The sequence below is a fragment of the Equus przewalskii genome, chromosome 25, assembly GCF_037783145.1.
Source record: "Equus przewalskii isolate Varuska chromosome 25, EquPr2, whole genome shotgun sequence".
Lineage (NCBI taxonomy): Eukaryota > Metazoa > Chordata > Mammalia > Perissodactyla > Equidae > Equus > Equus przewalskii.
This window is the reverse complement of record NC_091855.1, coordinates 702,735-724,434: the sequence shown is the minus strand read 5'-3', so window position 1 is coordinate 724,434 and position 21,700 is coordinate 702,735. Positions and strand designations below refer to the sequence as shown.

At 38.6% G+C, this 21,700-nt stretch overlaps 1 protein-coding gene across 10 annotated transcripts in view; it reads left to right on the top strand.

Moving 5' to 3' along the window:
• TXNDC16 (thioredoxin domain containing 16) overlaps nucleotides 1-21,700 on the top strand; it is a 131,772-nt gene that overhangs the window by 11,045 nt on the left and 99,027 nt on the right. For all 10 annotated transcript variants that reach the window (XM_070593063.1, XM_070593061.1, XM_070593065.1 and 7 more), the window contains 2 exons: nucleotides 4,605-4,678; nucleotides 5,502-5,576. In XM_070593063.1, coding sequence (XP_070449164.1) covers nucleotides 4,605-4,678; nucleotides 5,502-5,576 — 149 coding nt within the window. The remainder of the gene's footprint in view (nucleotides 1-4,604; nucleotides 4,679-5,501; nucleotides 5,577-21,700) is intronic.

The window sequence follows — 21,700 nt, the reverse complement described above, 5'->3', positions numbered from 1 at the left end:
GAGTGAGCACAGACCCCCCAGGTTAAGAGCTTAGTCCTGTTAAGACTGACCCTCACTTTAGACGCCAATCACAATTAGTGGGTCCCCAGGTTACAGCTTCTGTAGGACTTGGCTACAGATTGAGGGTCCTTACAACCCCCTCCTCAGGTTCAATAATTTGCTAGAAGGGCTCACAGAACTCAGGAACTTTACTTACTATTACTGGTTTATTATAAAGATTATCTCAGAAACAGCCAAATAGAAGAGGTGCATAAGGCAAGGTCTGGAAGAGCTTCTGTCCTCTTGTAGTTTGTGTGTGTCATCCTTTTAGTCCTTGGATGTGTTCACCAACCTGGAAGCTCTCCAAACCCTGTTGTTTAGGGTTTTCATAGAGGTCCCATTGTGTAGGCATAATTGATTAAATCATTGGCCCTTGGTGATTAACTCAATCTCCAGCCCCAAGGATGGGAGGTGCTGTTCAAAGTTCCAAAGGTCTAATCCTGCCTTTGTCTTTCTGGTGACTAGTCCCCATCCTGAAGCTATCCTTGGGGCTCCCAGCCAACAGTCATCTCCTTAGCATACAGAACGACACTTATCACTCCCAGAGATTCCAAGGATTTTAGAAGCTCTTATATCAGGAACTGGTGTTAAAGAAAAATATTAGAGCAAAAGATATTCCTAGCACCCCTATCACTCAGGAGATTACAAGAGTTTAGAAGCTCTGCCAGGAGCCAGGAGCAGAGGCCAAATACATATTTCTTATTATGTCATGGCTGAATACCTTAAAATATATATATTTTTAATGTCGATTCTGTATGTATAGAGGTCTCAGTTAACTTTGAACAACTGATTATATTCTAGAATGATAATGGCACTTTTCTCTGAGGAGCTTTGAATGAAATTTTAAACTGAAATTTAGAAATGAAATACTAGATTAATATGACACTGAAAAGGGATAATCATGTTACTGCCCAAAATTGGGGTTCTCTTGGCCAATGCACATTAAAAAAACCAGTTACTACAGCATCAGCTTTTGGGAAAAGAAAACAGCTTTATTGCTAGATCAGTCCGCAGGGAGACAGGGGCCCATGGCCTCAGATCTGTCTCCCTGGTCCGGGGCTTGGAGCGAAGATTTGTGGGATGAAGGGTGGTCTGAAGTGTAGAAGTGAGTTAATCGATGATCTGCACAAGCGTAGTCAAGCTTCTTGTCTCTCCATAGGACGCATGTTCACAAAACAGTGGTGTTAGCGTGATCTGAGGGTGGAGTTTTCAGCCCTTTGATGTCAAAAAGGTCACTTATTGGGCATTTCTGCAGGCCCATTTGATGGGTTGGTGGTCACACCAACTGGCCTGAATTGGACAAGGGGTCTCAGTTCCTGAAAAACCACTCTTAATTACTCTGTTGATAAGATGGGGTCAGTTGAACTGGTCCTGGAGGGCCTGTTACAATTGTGCTGTTTATCTAGTAACTAGTAAACTAGTACCTAGTAACTCTCTATCTAGTAACTGGAGTAGAATATTAAGGTTCATGCCCAGGGTGTTGCCTTTATGAACTAACATGACTTAAACTCTTGATTTTACAGTTGAGGATGCTAAGCTGTGTGGAAAGGAGACTGGTGAATAAGACAGACATGAGTACTTAGCTTAGTCTCTGCCACATAATAGATACTGAGTAAATGTTTATGAGATTGAAATGAGCTTACTATATTTAGTCTTCTTTTGGATAGAGAGATGACTGCGATGCAAGTCTGTTTCTTTGGAGAGTTTCTATCTTAAATGGGGGATAAAACACATTCATCGATCATTTTGATAACTAGCAGAACTTGATCATTGCAATAAAGGAGATAGAAATAAAATCTGATAGAGATTTAAAGGAGAGAAAGCTCATATCTGATTGTTGGGGTAAAAGGTCACATATGGTATCGGGAAAGACTTCAGAAAAAGTAGCATTTTGAGGTTGTCTGCAAAAGTTAAGATTTCAGGAGGCAGAGATAGATGAAGAAAACACTGAATATAAACGGCCTAAATGTTCCAGTTAAGACAAATGTTGTCAAGCTGGGTACAATAACCAAACCCAACTGTGTGCTATTTAGAAATGCATCAGAGAGGCTTCAGGAATCTTCAGAGTAAATGAAGGAAAAAGATCTATCATGCAAGTGATACCAGAAGAAGGCTGGTGTTGCTATATTACTATATCAGAAAAACCTTGACTTTTCTATCAGGACTGATCCATCAGTGCGTCCTACTCACTATCAAAACTTCTAGTATCTACTGTCAAAACTTCTCAAATCTGACCACTTCCCATACCTTTACTTTTACGCCCCCTTGTCCAAACAGTCATCATTTCTCATGGGAAACCACACAGCCTTCTAATAACTGGCCTTTCTCCTTTCACTCTTGTCCCACTTAACTCTTCTGCACAGGTGAGTCAGATCACATTGCTGCCCTCTCAGAAAGGCTTCCCATTATGGCTAGGGTAAAACAGAAATTCCTCACTCTTGTGCACATTCCCTTCCTTGCTAATCTCATTTTCTGTCCCTCCACTGTGCTCAGTTTGTCCCTGACATATACTGGTCATCTTTTAGTTACTTGAACCTGCTAGGTGTGTTATTTCCACAAGGCCTATGCAGTCATTTCCCCCTCTGCTTAGAACTCCTCTCTTCCACATATTTATATATTTATATGCATCACTCCGTTATTTCAGTTCTTTGCACAAATGTCACCTCAGAGAAGCCTTCCTTGACTACTGATCTAAAATGCCCTGTCACTCACTACCCCCTTACTACTTTTTTCTTTATAGCAGTTAATGTTACTTGTTAGTTTTTTTAACTGTCTGTCTCTACTTTTAGAATGTAAGTTCTAAAGATAAAAGATTTTTATTTGGATTTTAATTGTACTCCCAGAGACTAGAACAGTGACTAACATATGGTAGGTGTTTAAATATGTGTTGAATGGATGAATGGACAAATCTGTTGTCATAATATCAACTGTTTCCTGTGCTCTGACTTTTTAAAATTCTCTAAAAAATTACATACACTAAAATTTGCTCTTTTTGCTTATGGCTATATTCTGACTTTTAATTCTAGTTCTGTATTCCTGATGTCTTTTCTGGGTATCACTTCTCCTTTTGTAGCTTTTTAAAAACAAGTGTAGCTTCCCCAGAATTGTCATTCTGCTTCCTCAAACTCTATTAAAAAATTGAACAACAACAAAAAAACTCCAAACCAAAAGCGAAAAACTTACAAAACCCCCCAGGTTTACAAAGTCCAAGACAAAATCGCTGTTGTTCTTCCAGCCTGAGCCTTGGTTAAGTTATGTCGGTGGCTACCCATTGCCCCGTCTAGAAACCTCTTCATTCTCTTGATCTCTTTCCGTCCCCCTCTATCCCATGCTGCATACACATGCTCAGTCTTAGTTTTACTCACTGTGTTTGTGAAAAGCCTTTTGAGTCTCTTCGCCTTGTCTGCTTTGCTTCAGGTCCCAGTCACCCTTGACCTATACTCATGTGATATTCTGTTAATCCGCCTTCTTTGTGCTCTCTTACTTTCCATTTTTTTCTTCATGTTGCTGCCAGAATTGTCCTTGTATTTTTCACATACAGTCCAGATTATAAGCTATCAAGGGCTGTTATGACTGCTGGAACACCGTCAGGGACTCACGTCCATTCTTTCTGTTTCACCGTCCTTAGCAAGGGTTTCTTCTTTGAAAATGCTTTATGGTCCACAATTACTGCTGATGACCTAGCTGTCTTATCTGTTTTTTGTCTGGAAGAAGTGGAAAGTGCAAGAGTCATCAGTCAACTCCCTTTTAAGGGCCTTTTGAGATCCCCACCCAGTGATTTCTTTCTTTTTTTTTTTTGAGGAAGATTAGCCCTGAGCTAACTACTGCCAGTCCTCCTCTTTTTGCTGAGGAAGTCTGGCCCTGAGCTAACTTCCGTGCCCATCTTCCTCTACTTTATATGTGGGACACCTACCACAGCATGGCATGCCAAGCGGGGCCATGTCCACACCTGGGATCCGAAGCGGCGAACCCCGGGCCGCCGAGAAGCGGAACGTGTGAACTCAACCTCTGCTGGGCCAGCCCCAACCAACCCAGTGATTTCTAACACTGCTCGGCCATCCATAGCTCTTGGGGAGTCTGGAAAAGTCTTTTACTGGAGGACTTGCTTTTAGTGAAGTTCTGTTAGTAAAACAAAAAGGGAGGATGGATTTTGGGTAAGAAACTGGCAGTCTCTGCCACACCTATGTTCCCGCTGCTGAGATGTTTTCATAGTCCCAACCTACCTTTCGCTTCTGTGCTTTTGCTTATGATTATTTTGGCCTGCCTTAGTTGTTTCTTTCCTTTTCTACCTGATTACCTGCCACTTACTCCATAAGATTGAATTAAATGTAAACTCTTAGATATAGTTAAATATAACTCTTAGGTGTAGAAACTGTTCTTTTCTCTGGGTTACCTTAAGCATTTGAATAAGTGAGCAAATTATAGGATACAAATCAGAAAGAAAAATAAAATAGGAAATTTGACCTGGAGACAAACTGTAATGTTTAATTTTATTTCTTGTTTCCCTTGCCAAGAAACTTGACCTTTTGATATGTAATCTAAACCTTAAATATAATCTTTTAAAGGTTAATTGTGTCAAAGAAGAAACATCAAGATACTGTGGAAAGGAAAAGGATTTGATGAAAGCGTATTTATTCAGGTAAACTATTTTTTGAGTGTGAGAGACAAATATAAAGCTGTACTTTTCTCTCTCTATATATTTGAATATATAAAATATCACTAAGCCAGAATAAAGTATGCAGTGGGGATTACATGAAGTTTAGCAAAATGTCCAAGTAATAGATTTGTTACCTGCACTTTAGCTTCCTTATCTATAGAATAGTACCTACCTCACAGCGTTGTTTTGAATATTACGTGAGAATCTTATGTACACTTCTACTACAAATGCCTTTAAATAAGTGCTTAGCAAATTCAGTGTTCTGAGTAGGTATGTCAGGTCCATGTGTGGATGTGAAATGAGCATACTTTAGTTTTGAGAGGTCTGCCAATGTCCTGGTTACAGATTCCTTTGCGCTTGGGTCTGCCCGTCTACCTGAGATTTCTCGAAATCCTTTCTTCCAACGCTGGGATATGGCCTCCGAAGTTGGGAGAGACTGTGTCTCCTCAGGGGCCTGCTGCTGAGGACACTTCTTTCTCTTTCCTTGTCTCCTTCCAAGCTCATTGGAGGAATCTGTGTGTGTGACAGGGAGGTTGGTGGTAACCTTGGAAGCCTCGTTGGGACTCACGTTTTTTTCCAGTTTTTTTGCCAGGCCCAGGGGCAAAGCTTTTCAAAGTCAACATATTTATTGAGTATATATTCAGTAATATTTGAGGGTGTATTATGGCCAGCACTCTGGTAGGTGCATGGAATAATGGGTAAGACACAGGCTCTAACATCAAAGAACTGATTGCCTAGTTTATTAGACAAGTAAGCTCAATTCCAAGGAAATATTTCTGTAATGCTTTTTAAAACTTTTTTATAGGGGCAACGTATTACTCAGAGAGTTCCCTACTGATACCTTGTTTGACGTGAATGCCATCGTTGCTCATGTTCTCTTGTAAGTACAGGGGGTATCCATTCACTTATTGTTATTTATCTGTTAATTTCATTGTAAACAACCACAATCCATTAAAATATTGTAGGGTTTTAACATTATATTTGTAGGCATCAATTTCTCACAAATTGTTCGTCTGTCTTCCCACATAGAGGATCTAAAATTTGAATGGCAAAGGATATAGAAACATGTAGATAGTGTATATAAAAGTAGGAGATGATGTGGGGCCAGTCTGGTGGCATAGCAGTTAAGTTCATGTGCTCCACTTTGATGGGCCGGGGTTTGCTGGTTTGGATCCTGGGCACAGACCTAGCCCTGCTTGTCAAGCTGTGCTTTATATGTGGCAGGCATCCCACATATAAAATGGAGGAAGATGGGCACAAATGTTAGCTCAGGGCCAGTCTTCCTCAGCAAAAAGAGGAGGATTGGCAGTGAATGTTAGCTCAGGGCTAATCTCCCTCAAAAAAAAAAAAAAAAAAGACAGAACACAACCACATGGTCATAGTATTGGTCTTTTTATCTTTGTGAGGAAGATTGGCCCTGAGCGAACATCTGTAGCCAATCTTGCTGTTTTTGCTTGAGAAAGAATGGACCGGTTTGCTTTTGATTCTGTCTGTGGAGAGGATTTTAACAGGTAAGAAGCTCATCTTTGCTGTTCTCACTGGGATTTTAAAAATATCTGGCATCCCTCCCTCCATAGGCTGATGTTTTTCTGGAGTCTGTAGCTCTGTGCCTGTTTGGTAAGTGCAGAAGCCATACAAAGGGTCCCAGCATGTGCCTGAGTGTCTCTCAGACATGGGAGCGAATCCTAATGTAACTTCCCTGCTGTGGAATCTTGAGGCCTGAGATTCAGGCCTTTGTGGGGTCTATTCCTGCAGTCTCCCGCTGAGTGAAGTCTAGCATTCTCTTTGGTGACAGAGCTAGAAACTGCAACTTGTCAGGGACATGAGTTTACATGGACCTTTCCAGTTTAACGTTGTTGTAGGTCTGTTGCCCACTAAGACCTTCACTGACATTGACTCTCTTTGCTCCTTGCTTGGCTCTCCTCTTCCTTCTCCTTTCCAACTGGACTCTGACAAAAATTGCATGAAAGTTAAACTACAGGAAACTGAAAACTTATAGGTGAAAAGTGGTGATTATTACTTGGCAAAGGGACACTTTTAAATGTTCCAGTACCAGTAATATATTAATGAAAGGTCTTTAGAAATCCTGACAACCATGGACCCTGAGGCCTGTAGACTAAGAAGCCAATTGTAAGGGGTAAAAGATGTCCTTTTGAAGAAGGAATTCCAAAGAGCTGTTGGGCAGCTTGGAAGCCCTTTGCTGGGAGAGAGAAGGGGTGGCTATCTTGAGGGTGAAGTCATAAAAAGCTTAGCAAAAAGTCCAAGTAATAGATATGATCTTTGTTCTCAGGAAGCTTACTAGTCTAGTTTTACAGTGAATACCTGACGACTGTCTTTGACCCAGAAATGAGGGTAAAGAAACAGAGAAAGAAGGTTCTTTGAGGGATAGGGGAGGAGGGTATTAAGACTGTCTCTGACAAGTTTGACCACAAATCCTGGAGTGGCAGATCCGTGTTGGACAACGTGATGACAAGGTGGTTTTGAAAGAATTAGGCCTTAGATGTGGAGAGGCTGTCAGTGCTGGAAACTGGCTAGCCTGTGGGGCTTGTGTCATTCAAGTCCTCTGCAGCAGCATCTCGTTCCTACCGCTGTACCAGTGCTGATTCATGGAACAGTAATTCCACCAATAGATTATCCCCGTGGTCCTTCCATATGCCAGAAACTTGTTAGGCATTGGGGATGCAAAACAGAATAGGGTGTGGCTTCTATTCTCTAGGAAGTCAGCGTTTTGTTGCAGAGACAGATATATAAACGGAAAATACTGTGCAGTAAGTAAAATAGTAGAAATGTATGCATAAGGGCTTCAGGATCCACAGGGTAGGCAATGGTTACTTGTGTCTGGAATGAAGGTGGATATTTGTTAAGGTTTCCTGAAGGAGGTGGCACTTGGGATGAGTCTTAAAGGGTAAGCAGGAGTTTGCTGGTGAAGACCTGAGCCTCAAGTAGCAGCTGTAGGAATGGGAACCCCTGAGTGCAGGTCTAGGTGTTGTCAACATAGGTCATCCAAGGAGCATCCTACACATCACCAACACTTATGGGAAGAAGAAATCGAGGGGAGAAATAAATGTCAAGGAAGTAGAATTCCGAAGAGGCAACATCCTCATTTTTGTTTAAAATGTGGGAAAAATGGCTTGTGGAATACAATATTTTACAAATATTTTCAGTAATGACATTTAGAATGTTGAAGAACTGTGCTAAATAGTATGCCATATCATAACTGTACCTTTCAAATTACCATGAGGGGAAAAAATGCCTTTCAATCTCTCATCCTACTTTTTTGTGCTAAAACCATCAGTTTGAAATACCCAGTGCCTGGCAAGCAGTTTCTCTCTCTTGTGCTCCTTTGTGGTTGCATGCTGTTCATAGAAGTGGAACTGGACTCTTGCTTGATATGTTTTGCCTATTTTTTTTTTTGAGGAAGATTAGCCCTGAGCTAACATCTGCTGCCAATCCTCCTCTTTTTGCTGAGGAAGACTGGCCCTGAGCTAACATCCATGCCCATCTTCCTCTGCTTTTTATATGGGACGCCTACCACAGCATGGCGTGCCAAGTGGTGCCATGTCTGCACCCAGGATCCGAACCGGCGCAATCCGGGCCGCCAAAGTGGGACGTGCGCAGTTAACCGCTGTGCAACCGGGCCGGCCCCCTGTTCTGCTTATTTTTCTATCATTTTTTGAACTTTATTATTAATTTCTAGATACCCTCCTTTTATAAGGGAGACACAAACTGTACTTTTTTCCCCTCAAGTTTGTCATTTATCTTTTGAATTTCCCTATTTTGTTCTTTTAAATATTACCTGATCAAATTTATCTTTTCTCTTTTGACTTCTGGATTTTAACTTGTACTGAGATCTCCCTTGTGCCATTGTTACAAGGAAATTACTTTTTTTTTTTTAAATTAATAGACTTTGTTTTTTAAAGCAGTTTTAGGTTTACAGAAAATTGAACAGGTTGTACAGAGAATTCCCATATACCTCCTTTCTCATCTGTACTCAGTTTCCTCTGTTATTAACATCTTACATTTGTTACAATTGATGAACCAATGTTGACACATTATTATTAAGCAAAGTGCATAGTTTACATTAGGGTTCTCTCTTTGTGTGATACAGTTCTATGAGTTTTAACAAATATATAATGACATGAATCCACCATTACAGTCTCATACAGAATAGTTTCATTGGCTTCAAAAATCCCGTGTTCCATCTGTTCATCTCTCCCTTCCACTCTCCAAGCACTGATCATTTTCCTATCTCTGTGGTTTTGCCTTTTCCAGAGCGTTGTGTAGGTGGAATCATACAGCATGGAGCTTTTTCAGATTGGCCTCTGTTACTTGGCAATATATATTTCCTCTATGTCTTTTCATGGCGGAAAGCTCATTTCTTTTTATCGCTGAATAAATCCCATTGTATGGTTGTATCACTGTTTATCCAGTCACCTATGGAAGGACAACTTGGTTACTTCACTTCCAAGTTTTGGCAATTGTGAATAAAGCTGCTATAAATGTCTATGTGTATGTTTTTTGTATGGATGTGGTTTTCCACTCATTTGGTTAAATACTTAGTGGTGTGATTTCTGGATCACGTGGTAAGAATTTTGCGTTCTCACCTACAGTGAGTGAGTTGTTGCTGCTCCACATCATTGCCAACCTTTGGTATTGTCAGTTTTCTTTATTGTAGCCATTCTAATAGGTGTGTCGTGTATCTCGTTGTTGTTTTAATTTGCAATTTTCTAATGGCATATGACATTGAGCATCTTTTACTACGCTTATTTACCATGTGTATATTTTCTTTGAAGGGGTAGATCTTTTGCCCATATTTTAATTGACTGGTTTTCTTATTACTGAATTTTGAGTTCTTTTGTATAATTTGGATACAAGTCCTTTATCAGATATTTGTTTTGCAAATATTTTCTCCCAATCTGTGGCTTGTTTTTCGTTCTCCTAACAATGTCTTTTGCAGAACAGTTTTTTTTTTTTTTAACATTTATTAAACTCAGGTTTTTTTGAGGAAGATTAGCCCTGAGTTAACATCCACCACCAATCTTCCTCTTTTTGCTGAGGAAGATTAGCCCTGAGTTAACATCCACCACCAATCTTCCTCTTTTTGCTGAGGAAGATTGGCCCTGAGCTAATGTACGTGCCCGTCCATCTTCCTCTACTTTATACGTGGGATGCCTGCCACAGCATGGCTTGATGAGTGGTGCCATGTCCCTGCCCAGAATTTGAACCAGGAACCCCAGGCCACCGAAGTGGAGCACATGAACTTAACCATTATGCCATTGGGCTGGCCCCAGAAATTTTTAATAATAATGAAATCAACTTAACAATTTTTTGTTTCATGGATCGAGCTTTTGGTGTTGTATCTAAAAATTCATTGCTAAATCCAAGGTCACCAAGATTTTCTTCTGTGTTATCTTCTAGGAGTTTTATGGTCGTATGTTTTGCATTTTTGTCTGTGATCCATTTTGAGTTAATTTTCGTGAAAGGTGTAAAGTGTCTAGATTCATTTGCTTGCATGTGGATGTCCTGTGGGTTTAGCACTGTTGGAAAGACTATCCTTTCTCCGTTAAATTGCTTTTGCTCCTTTGTCAAAGATCAGACTCGATTTGTGTGGATGTGTTTCTTCTCTTAATGTTTTAATGATTTCAATTTTGCATTTAAATCTTCAGTTCGTTTTGAATTTAACTCAGTGAATGGTATGAGGGATGGATCTAGCTGTATATGAGGCAGCCACATAGTTTGTCCTGACACAATTGAGATTAATGAATCTCAGTTTTCAAGATGTCATTTTGTATGCTGAGCATGCATATATTTGGGTCTACTTTTGGATTTTCAGTTTCATTAGTCTGTCCAGTTTTTTACTAGTAGCATTGCTTTAATTGTTGAGGCTTTATAATGTAATATCTGAAAGGTCCAGGCCCTTGATGTTTCTCTTTTCAGAATTGTTTGTTTTGTTTACATAAGATGTTTAAAATTACCTTGTCCAGGTTCTTCCCTTCCCTGACTAAATCCTATTGGCATTAAATTTATAAATTATTTTCGGGACAGTTGACATCTTTAGAATGAATCTTCCCATCCCAGAACCTGATGTCTTTCCATTTATTCAGGTTTCCTTTTGTGTCCTCTAGTAATGTTTTAACACTTTCTTCATATATGCTTGGACACTGAAATTTCTTCCTAGGTATTTTATGTCTTTTGTATCTATTGTAAATGGGTTCTTTTCTTCCATTATCTTCTAACACACACACACACACACACTCACACTCTGATATATTTCTATATGTGTATGTATGTGTAATATATATATATTATGTATATGTATAATATATGTATATGAAAGATAGAAGTATAATGTATGTATGTATATTTATAATGTATATAATGTATGTATTTTTCATATATATATTTACATATACATATTTATGTGTATTAAGTTTGTGCTCTTGACCTTACTGAATTTTTATTATTTAAAAAAAAGACTGGAAAATCAAACAAGTTAGATTGTGGTAACAGTATCCTTATTGTAGAATGCATGAGAAATAGAGAAAGGCACAAAAACCTCCCCTGAAATTCTTCATAATCTCATTACCCTGAGCTAACAGTTAGTTATTTATTTTTGTTTATATCCTTGCCTTGTTTTCTAAGATGCCATTAACTGATATTAAATATATACATAAGAGGTATATGTCTTTTTTCTAAGACACTGTTATCTGATATTAAATATATGCATAAGAGCTATATTTATATATCATATATTATATAATGTGTGTATAGGTATATATAAATAATTCTTCTGAGTTTGCATTTTATTAGGCAATAGTTAAACAGGTAAGCTAAAATTTACTGACAGTTCTTCCATTTACCAAAATTGATCAGTATACGTATTCAAATATATTAATTTAAATTAACCTGTCAGTTATTTTTGACCCAAAGCTACTACTTTACCTGATAATCAAGGAGAAGAAATATTTCCAGAGAATGTTTGGATTGTTCTTATAGTTCTCAAAACACTTGTATATGAACTGAAAACTTGCATTTGAGAATATTTATATTGTTTTATTTGGCTTGCTTTTTTTAAAAAAGCTTTTTATTGAGATTATGATAGTTTACAACCTTGTGAAATTTCAGTTGTACATTATTGTTAGTCATGTTGTAGGTACACCCCTTCACACTTTGTGCCCACCCCCACCCCCGTTTCCCCTGCTAACCATTAATCTGGTCTCGTTGTCCACGTGTTTAACTTCCACATGTGACTGGAGTCATCCAGAGATTGTCTTTCTCTATCTGGCTTATTTTGGCTTGCTTTTGAAAAATGTCTAACTCATGCTGTTATTTTTTCCCCCAAAGCATTTGAATTTGTTCTTTATGTAGAAGTTTTGATTAAGACCAGTGATCCACAATTATACTTGAACTTCCTTGTCAGCAGAGAAGATCACGGTTTTAGGTGATTTCTTATTCTCATTATATAGGGAAATTGCAATTGGGGAAAAATTAGTAAAATCTAAGAATAAGGTAGCAAGTATTAACTTCAGGTAACTTTTACACTAAATATTTGAAGAATTATATACTTATGTGAATGGCCTATTAAGTAGTGTTTTTTTGTAGGATATTCAAAATATTCTTGAAATATCATTGATTAAAGATATACTAATTTATTGCTCAATTAAAATTTTCTCACATTGATTTTTCAGGATATATTAAGTGAAATAAACCAAGTGTTTAGAGTATAGCATAGTATCATGTATGTAATAAAGGGAGTGTTAAGTCCAAAACACTGAAAGGTCTCTAGTGTTACCCTACTTGCATATATGCTTGCAGAAATACCAGACGTCTGGATCAGAAATCAGTTTACACAGCAATAACAGCATCCAGGGTAATGTGGTAGAACTAGATCCCCATACCACGTTCTCCTCTGAGCAACAAGGTGAGAGCCGTATGCTTATACCTGTACTTACAGCTAGGTGTGGAGAAGGAGAGCTCAGGAATTATGAATCTCTGAGTTTATATAGGAGCTGGCACATCTATCTACTCTTTCCTTTTGGAGATGAAGTGCTTATCTTTTTCTCTGAAATGTAAAAAAATCCTCTCTTGGGACTGGAGAAGAAGCTCTCTATCTCTAAATGTAAGCATTTAGTTCCAGGGAGGATGAGAAAGATTTTATTAGCTTTGAATGGGAGCAGATGGCTCCAGAGAAAAGGACACAAGATTAGAATGTGAACGGGAGACATTCTCCATCTCTGTGTCAAGCCAGTTTTCATCTTCAGTAGACTTGGACCATATAGGAACACTGAGGAATCCAGAAAAGGACTGTCTTCTAACAGAGGCATATATAAATACGTATTTATGGTATATATGGATATGGCATAAATGTTTCAAGGTTTCACAAGAAACTGATAATATTGGTTTAGAGGAATGGAATGGGGACGCTGGGGTCAGGGGAGGAATTGTAGGTAGACTCTTCACACTTCACCTTTTTTGGTACCTTTTGTATTTGGAATCATAAAAATGTTACCAACTTGCAAAATTAGTAAAATTTAAATTAAAAATAAGAATTTGGATTTATAGGCTAGAAATTCTTAGCTCTGTTTTCTAAAATATACGTAGTCAAAGTTAGTGGAATTGGGTAGTTTGATAAATATGTGAGGAAAATTTTACTTCTCAGCTTTGAGAAGGGATTAAGAAGGGTGATATTTAGAAAAAGTAAGTAAAGTAACAACTAATCTTTATTCGTTGAGTGAGACTACCGTATATCTAACCAGTCTGAGGCAAGTCAGTTAGAGGTATAGGAAATTAAGGCATTATAATCTCAAATGTGGATCGGAAGGTTGTATGCTATATGAAGAAGCCAGGGTTTACTGTGAATCTGAGGCCCCTTCCTTATCTTCAATCATGTGATCTGTGCAATTTATCTTTTCTGATTGCTAATTTTCCTCATCTTTAAATGTTAAAATTGCAACCTAATGAGATTATCGTGAAGATCAAATAAGATAATGCATGTGAAAATGTGTTGTGGATTTTACCCAGCGCTCTACAAATGTTAGTTGCTCTTTTCTGTATAAATGGAGGATATTTTGCAATTAAGGAAAAAAGCAATCCAAATTCAGATGTCTACCTGTGGTTCTGTTTCACAGACAGTGCTAACACAAGTGAGTTCATGTGAGAGTATCCTGTGACAGTTGCTGAGGATATTTGCCATCAGGCAGCAGTTGCTAAGAAAGGCCATTCTTCTAGTCATCGTTGACTCCTAAAAAGTGTCAAATGATGCAAAAAGGAAAGATTGTCCAGTACTATAAGAAACAATGAAATCTCAATAACTCTTCATTAAGATGTGCTACTTGATATTCTTGTGATGATATTTTGTCAAAAATGGAAGGTATCTTTCCCTTTATTCTTATTTAGTTATTTTATTGAGGTAATATTGGTTTATAACTTTATATAAATTTCAGATGTACATCGAGTCTGATTTCTTTGTAGATTCCATCATGTTCACCACCTAAAGAGCAAGTTTACCCTCATACCACACACATGTGCAAATCTCACCTCATTTTGCCCTCCTCCTTCCCACCTTCCCTGCTGATAACCACCAGTCTGATCTCTGTCCCTATGCATTTGTTTGTTGTTGTTTTTATCTTCTATTTATGAATGAGATCATACAATATTTGACTTTCTCCCTCTGACTTATGTCACTGGGCATAATACCCTCAGGTCCATCCATGTTGTCACAAATGGCAAGATTTCATCTTTTTTTTATGGCTGAGTAGTATTTCCTTGTGTATATATACCACATCTTCTCTATCCATTTGTCCCTTAGTGGGCATCTAGGTCGCTTCCAAGTCTTGGCTTTTGTGAATAATGCCACAGTGAACATAGGGGTGCAGGTATCTTTATGCATTCCTCTTTTCGTGTTCTTTGGATAAACACCGAGCAGTGGGATAGCTGGATCATGTGGTAGTCCTATTTAGTTTTTTGAGGAATCTCCATACTGTTTTCCATAGTGACTTCATCAGTTTGCACTCCCACTAGCAGTGTATAAGGGTCCCATTCTCTCCACATCCTCTCCAACACTTATTATTTCTTATCTTGTTAATTATAGCCATTCTGAACGAATGTAAGGTGGTATCTTAGTGTAGTTTTGATTTGCATTTCCCTAATAATTAGTGATGTTAAACATCTTTTCATGTGCCTGTTGGCCATCTGTATATCTTCTTTGAAAAATGTATGTTGAGATCTTTTGCCATTTTTTAACTGGATTGTTAGTTGTTTTGTTGTTGAGATGTATGAGTTCTTTGTATAGTTTGGATATTAACCACTTATCAGATACATGGTTTGCAAATCTCTTCTCCCAATTGTTAGGTTGTCTTTTCGTTTTATTGATGGTTTCCTTTGCTATGGAGAAGCTTTTTAGTTTGATGTAGTCCCATTTGTATATTTTTTCCTTGCCTGATCAGACATGGTACTTGAAAATATGCTGCTAAGACTGAAGTCGAAGAGCATACTGCCTATGTTTTATTCTAGAATTTTTATGGTTTCAGATCTTATATTCAAATCTTTAGTCCATGTTGAGTTAATTTTTGTGTATGGTGCAAGATGATGGTCCACTTCCATTCTTTTGCAGGTGACGGTCCAGTTTTCCCACCACTATTTGTTGAGGAGACTTTTCTTTCTCCATTGTGTATTCTTGGCTCCCTTGTTGAAAATTAGCTGTCCAGGGATGCGGGGGTTTATTTCTGGGCTCTTGATTCTGTTCCATTGATCTGTGTGTCTGTTTTTCTGTCAGTCCCACGCTGTTTTGATTACTACAGCTTTGTAGTATATTTTGAAGTCAGGGAGTCTCATGCTTCCAGCTTTGCTCTTTTATCTCAAGATTCTTTTCGCTGTTCAGGGTCTTTTGTTGTTCCATATATATTTTAGGATTCTTTGTTCTATTTCTGTGAAAAATGTTGTTGTAACTTTGATAGGGATTGCATTGAATCTGTAGATTGCATTAGGACATATGGATGTTTTAACTACGTTAATTCTTCCAATCCGAGAACACGGAATATCTTTCTATTTCTTTGTGTCTTTTTCAATTTCTTTCAACCATGTTGTATAGTTTTCAGTGTACAAGTCTTTTACCTCTGGTGAAATTTATTCCTAGGTATTTTATTCTTTTTGTTGCACTTGTAAATAGGATTGTATTCTTAATTTCTCTCTCTGCTGCTTCATTGTTAGTATATAGAAACGCAACTGATTTTTATTTTTATTATTAATGTTATGATAGATTACAACCTTGTGAGATTTCAGTTGTACATTTTTGTTAGTCATGTTGTGGGTACACCACTTCCCCCTTTGTGCCCTCCTCCCACCCCCCCTTTTCCCTGGTAACCACCGATCAGATCTCCTTATCAATATACTAACTTCCACCTATGAGTGGAGTCATATAGAGTTCGTCTTTCTCTGACTGGCTTATTTCGCTTAACATAATACCCTCGAGGTCCATCCACGTTGTTGTGAATGGGCCAATTTTGTCTTTTTCTATGGCTGAGTAGTATTCCATTGTGTATATATACCACATCTTCTTTATCCAATCATCAGTTTCTGGGCGTGTAGGTTGGTTCCACGTCTTGGCTATTGTAAATAATGCTGCGATGAACATAGGGGTGCAACGGACTCTTGAGATTTCTGATTTCAGGTTCTTAGGATAGATACCCAGTAATGGGATGGCTGGGTCATAGGGTATTTCTATTTTTAACTTTTTGAGAAATCTCCATACTGTTTTCCATAGTGGCTGTACCAGTTTGCATTCCCACCAACAGTGTATGAGGGTTCCTTTTTCTCCACAACCTCTCCAACATTTGTCGCTCTTGGTTTTGGATGTTTTTGCCAATCTAACGGGTGTAAGGTGATATCTTAGTGTAGTTTTGATTTGCATTTCCCTGATGATTAGCGATGATGAACATCTTTTCATGTGTCTATTGGCCATATTCATATCTTCTTTTGAGAAATGTCTGTTCATGTCCTCTGCCCATTTTTTGATCGGGTTGTTTGTTTTTTTGTTGTTAAGCAATGTGAGTTCTTTGTATATTATGGAGATTAACCCTTTGTCAGATAAGTGGCTTGTAAATATTTTTTCCCAATTAGTGAGCTGTTTTTTTGTTTCAATCCTGTTTTCCCTTGCCTTGAAGAAGCTCTTTAGTCTGATGAAGTCCCATTTGTTTATTCTTTCTATTGTTTCCCTCAACTGAGGAGTTATAGTGTCCGAAAAGATTCTTTTGAAACTGATGTCAAAGAGTGTACTGCCTATATTCTCTTCCAAAAGACTTATTGTCTCAGGCCTAATCTTTAGGTCTTTGATCCATTTTGAGTTTATTTTGGTGTGTGGTGAAAAAGAATGGTCAATTTTCCATCTTTTGCATGTGGCTGTCCAGTTTTCCCAGCACCATTTGTTGAAGAGACTTTCTTTTCTCCATTGTAGGCCCTCTGCTCCTTTGTCGAAGATTAGCTGTCCATAGATGTGTGGTTTTATCTCTGGGCTTTCAATTCTGTTCCATTGATCTGTGGACCTGTATTTGTACCAGTACCATGCTGTTTTGATCACTGTAGCTTTGTAGTATGTTTTGAAATCGGGGATTGTGATTTGCCGGCTTTGTTTTTCTTACTCAGGATTGCTTTAGCAATTCGCGGTCTTTTGTTGCCCCATATGAATTTTAGGATTCTTTGTTCAATTTCTGTGAAGAATGTTCTTGGGATTCTGATTGGGATAGCATTGAATCTGTAGATTGCTTTAGGTAGTATGGACATTTTAACTATGTTTATTCTTCCAATCCATGTGCATGGAATGTCTTTCCATCTCTTTATGTCATCGTCAATTTCTTTCAAGAAAGTCTTGTAGTTTTCATTGTATAGATCCTTCACTTCCTTGGTTAAGTTTATCCCAAGGTATTTTATTCTTTTCGTTGCGATTGTGAATGGGATTGAGTTCTTGAGTTCTTTTTCTGTTAGTTCATTGTTAGTGTATAGAAATGCTACTGATTTATGCACGTTAATTTTATACCCTGCTACTTTGCTGTAGTTGTTGATTATTTCTAATAGTTTTTCTATGGATTCTTTGGGGTTTTCTATATATAAGATCATGTCGTCTGCAAACAGCGAGAGTTTTACTTCTTCGTTACCTATTTGGATTCCTTTTATTTCTTTTTCCTGCCGAATTGCTCTGGCCAGCACCTCCAGTACTATGTTGAATAGGAGTGGTGAAAGTGGGCACCCTTGTCTTGTTCCTGTCCTCAGAAGGATGGCTTTCAGTTTTTGTCCATTGAGTATGATGTTGGCTGTGGGTCTGTCATATATGACCTTTATTATGTTGAGGTACTTTCCTTCTATACCCATTTTATTGAGGGTTTTTATCATAAATGGGTGTTGGATCTTGTCGAATGCTTTCTCTGCATCTATTGAGATGATCATGTGGTTTTTGTTTTTCATTTTGTTGATGTAGTGTATCACATTGATTGACTTGCGGATGTTGAACCATCCCTGTGTCCCTGGTATAAATCCCACTTGATCATGGTGTATAATCTTTTTGATGTATTGCTGTATTCGGTTTGCCAAAATTTTGTTGAGGATTTTTGCATCTATGTTCATCAGTGATATCGGCCAGTAGTTCTCCTTCTTTGTGTTGTCCTTGTCAGGTTTGGGGATCAGAGTGATGTTGGCTTCATAGAATGTGTTAGGGAGTACTCCATCTTTCTCAATTTTCTGGAACAGTTTGAGAAGAATAGGTATTAAGTCTTCTTTGAATGTTTGGTAGAATTCTCCACAGAAGCCATCTGGTCCTGGACTCTTATTTTTGGGGAGGTTTTTGATTACCGTTTCTATTTCCTTACTTGTGATTGGCCTATTCAGATTCTCCATTTCTTCCTGATTCAGTTTGGGGAGATTGTAGGAGTCTAGGAATTTGTCCATTTCTTCCAGGTTGTTCAATTTGTTGGCATATAGTTTTTCATAGTATTCTCTTATGATCTCTTGTATTTCATTGTTATCTGTTGTGATTTCTCCTCTCTCATTCCTAATTTTATTTATTTGCGATTTCTCTCTTCTTTTCTTGGTGAGTCTGGCTAGGGGTTTGTCAATTTTGTTAATTCTTTCGAAGAACCAACTCTTTGTTTCATTGATCCTTTCTATTGTCTTTTTTGTTTCAATATCGTTTATTTCTGCTCTTATTTTTATTATTTCCCTCCTTCTACTGACTCTGGGCTTTGTTTGTTCTTCTTTTTCTAGTTCTGTTAGGTGTCGTTTGAGGTTGCTTATGTGAGCTTTTTCTTGTTTAGTGAGGTGAGCCTGTATTGCGATGAATTTCCCTCTTAGGACTGCTTTTGCTGCATCCCAAATGGTTTGGTATGTCGTGTTCTCATTTTCATTTGTCTCCAGATAATATTTGATTTCTTCTTTAATTTCTTCAATGATCCATTGTTTGTTCAGAAGCCTGTTGTTTAGTCTCCACATTTTTGCACCTTTCTCTGCTTTTTTCTTGTAGTTGATTTCTAGTTTAATAGCATTATGATCAGAAAAGATGCTTGATATTATTTCAACTCTCTTGTATTTATTGATGTTTGCTTTGTTTCCCAAAATATGGTCAATCCTTGAGAATGTTCCATGTGCACTTGAGAAGAATGTGCAACCTGCTGTTTTTGGATGAAGTGTTCTATATATATCTATTAAGTCCATCTGGTCTAATTTTTCATTTAATTCTATTATTTCCTTGTTGATTTTCTGTCTGGATGTTCTGTCCATTGGTGTTAATGGTGTGTTGAGGTCCCCTACTATTATTGTATTGTTGTTGATGTCTTCTTTTAGTTCTATTAAGAGTTGCTTTACAAATTTTGGTGTTCCTGTGTTGGGTGCGTATATATTTATAAGTGTTATGTCTTCTTGGTGGAGAGTCCCTTTTATCATTATATACTGTCCCTCTTTGTCTTTCTTTATCTGTTTTGCTTTGAAATCTACCTTGTCTGATATTAGTATAGCGACACCTGCTTTCTTTTGTTCATTATTAGCTTGGAGTATTGTTCTCCATCCCTTCACTCTGAGTCTGTGTTTGTCTTTGGGGCTGAGGTGTGTTTCCTGGAGGCAGCATATTGTTGGATCTTGTTCTTTGATCCATCCTGCCACTCTGTGTCTTTGGATTGGGGAGTTCAATCCATTTACATTTAGAGTGATTATTGAGATGTGGGGGCCTACCACTACCATTTTGTGTCTTGTTTTCCGGTTTTCTTCAATTTCCTTTGTTTCTCGTCCCATGGTTTAATCTGCTCTGATGAAGAGCTGCTACTCTCTGTTGTTGTCCTTCTACTTATCCCCTCTGCTCTTGGTTTTGTAGCCCCTTTCCTTTTTTGGATTTTTCAGGAATGAGGGTTTTCCTGCGCATTTCCTGAAGAGGAGGTTTTGTGGCAATGAACTCCCTTAATTTTTGTTTATCTGGGAAAGTTTTTATTTCTGCATCGTATTTGAAGGATATTTTCGCTGGGTAGAGAATTCTCGGCTGTAGATTTTTGTCCTTCAGATTTTTGAATATATCATTCCACTCTCTTCTAGCCTGTAAAGTTTCTGCTGAGAAATCTGCTGATAGCCTGATGGGGGTTCCTTTGTAGGTTAGTTTCTTTTGCCTGGCTGTCCTTAGTATTTTCTCCTTGTTGTTGACTTTTGCTAGCTTCACTACTATATGCCGTGGAGTTGGTCTTCTTGCATTGATAAAGTTTGGAGATCTATTGGCTTCTGTCACCTGAAGATCCATCTCTCTCACCTGATTTGGGAAGTTCTCAGCCATTATTTCTTTGTATAGGCTTTCTGCCCCTTTCTCCTTCTCTTCTCCCTCTGGTATACCTATAATCCTTACGTTGCATCTCCTAATTGTGTCTGATAATTCTCGGAGAGTTTCTTCATTTCTTTTTAGTCTTGCTTCTCTCTCCTCCCCTGCCTGCAGCAATTCTATATTGCCATCTTCCAAATTGCTAATTCTTTCCTCCATATTATCGGCCCTACTGTTCAGAGCATCTAGATTTTTCTTAATCTCCTCTATTGTGTTCTTCATTTCCAATATTACTGTTTGGTTCTTCTTTATCGTATCAAACTCTTTTGTGACATAGCTCCTGAACTCGTTGAGTTGTCGGTCAGAATTCTCTCTTAACTCATTGAGTATTTTAATGACGGCTGTTTTGAAGTCATCATCATTTAGGTTATATATCTCATTTTCTTTGGGATTGTTTTCTGTGTATTTGTTATTTTCTTTCTGTTCTGGAGATTTAATGTATTTTTTCATATTGCTTGATGTTATTGATTTGTGCCTCCGCATAGAGATAGAGTTTAGTTGCTCCTTTCACTTGTTTCAGCTGCTGCGTTGGGGGAGCCGCTGTTTATACTGCACCAACCAGGAACCCTGTCCGCAGTTGCTAGCTGGGCCTGGGCCCCTCCTCGTAGTCACAGTGGTCCTTTGGATTCCCTCCTCTGCCGTGGGGGCTGTCACAGGGGGGCTTCAGGCTGCTGGTGCCTACTGTTGCAGCCCACCTACACGTGCTCCCTCCTTGGGGTCTGCAACGGTGTTATGGGCTTTTCCAGTGGCCAGGGCTGGGATCACTTATATTTGTCGCTCCGTCGCTGTCGGCACCCACAAAATCTCACTTGTCCACTGTGGGTCGCAGGAGAGCTATTGGCATCTTCTACAGTCTGTGGTTAGTTCACCTAGCTATGCTACTTCTGTCCCGGGGTCTTCCAGCCTTGTGGCTGCTGGATGGGTGCTTTCTACTAGTGCTATGCAGAGGCTTTCCCTGAGGCTGCTGTGAGCCTGTAGGGTTTCCCCCTAGGCTACAGAGCTGGGTTGCTGGAACTTCCCCCAGCCCCAGTCCTGTTCCCCAGGAACTCGGGGAGCCCTTTGCCCTGTCTTGGGGGGTAGCTGGAGATCCTGATTTCAGTGGTAGCTGGTCAGCTGCTGCCCTGCCTGATATTCTCCTCTCTGGGACCCTCCCGGTATTGTGGATG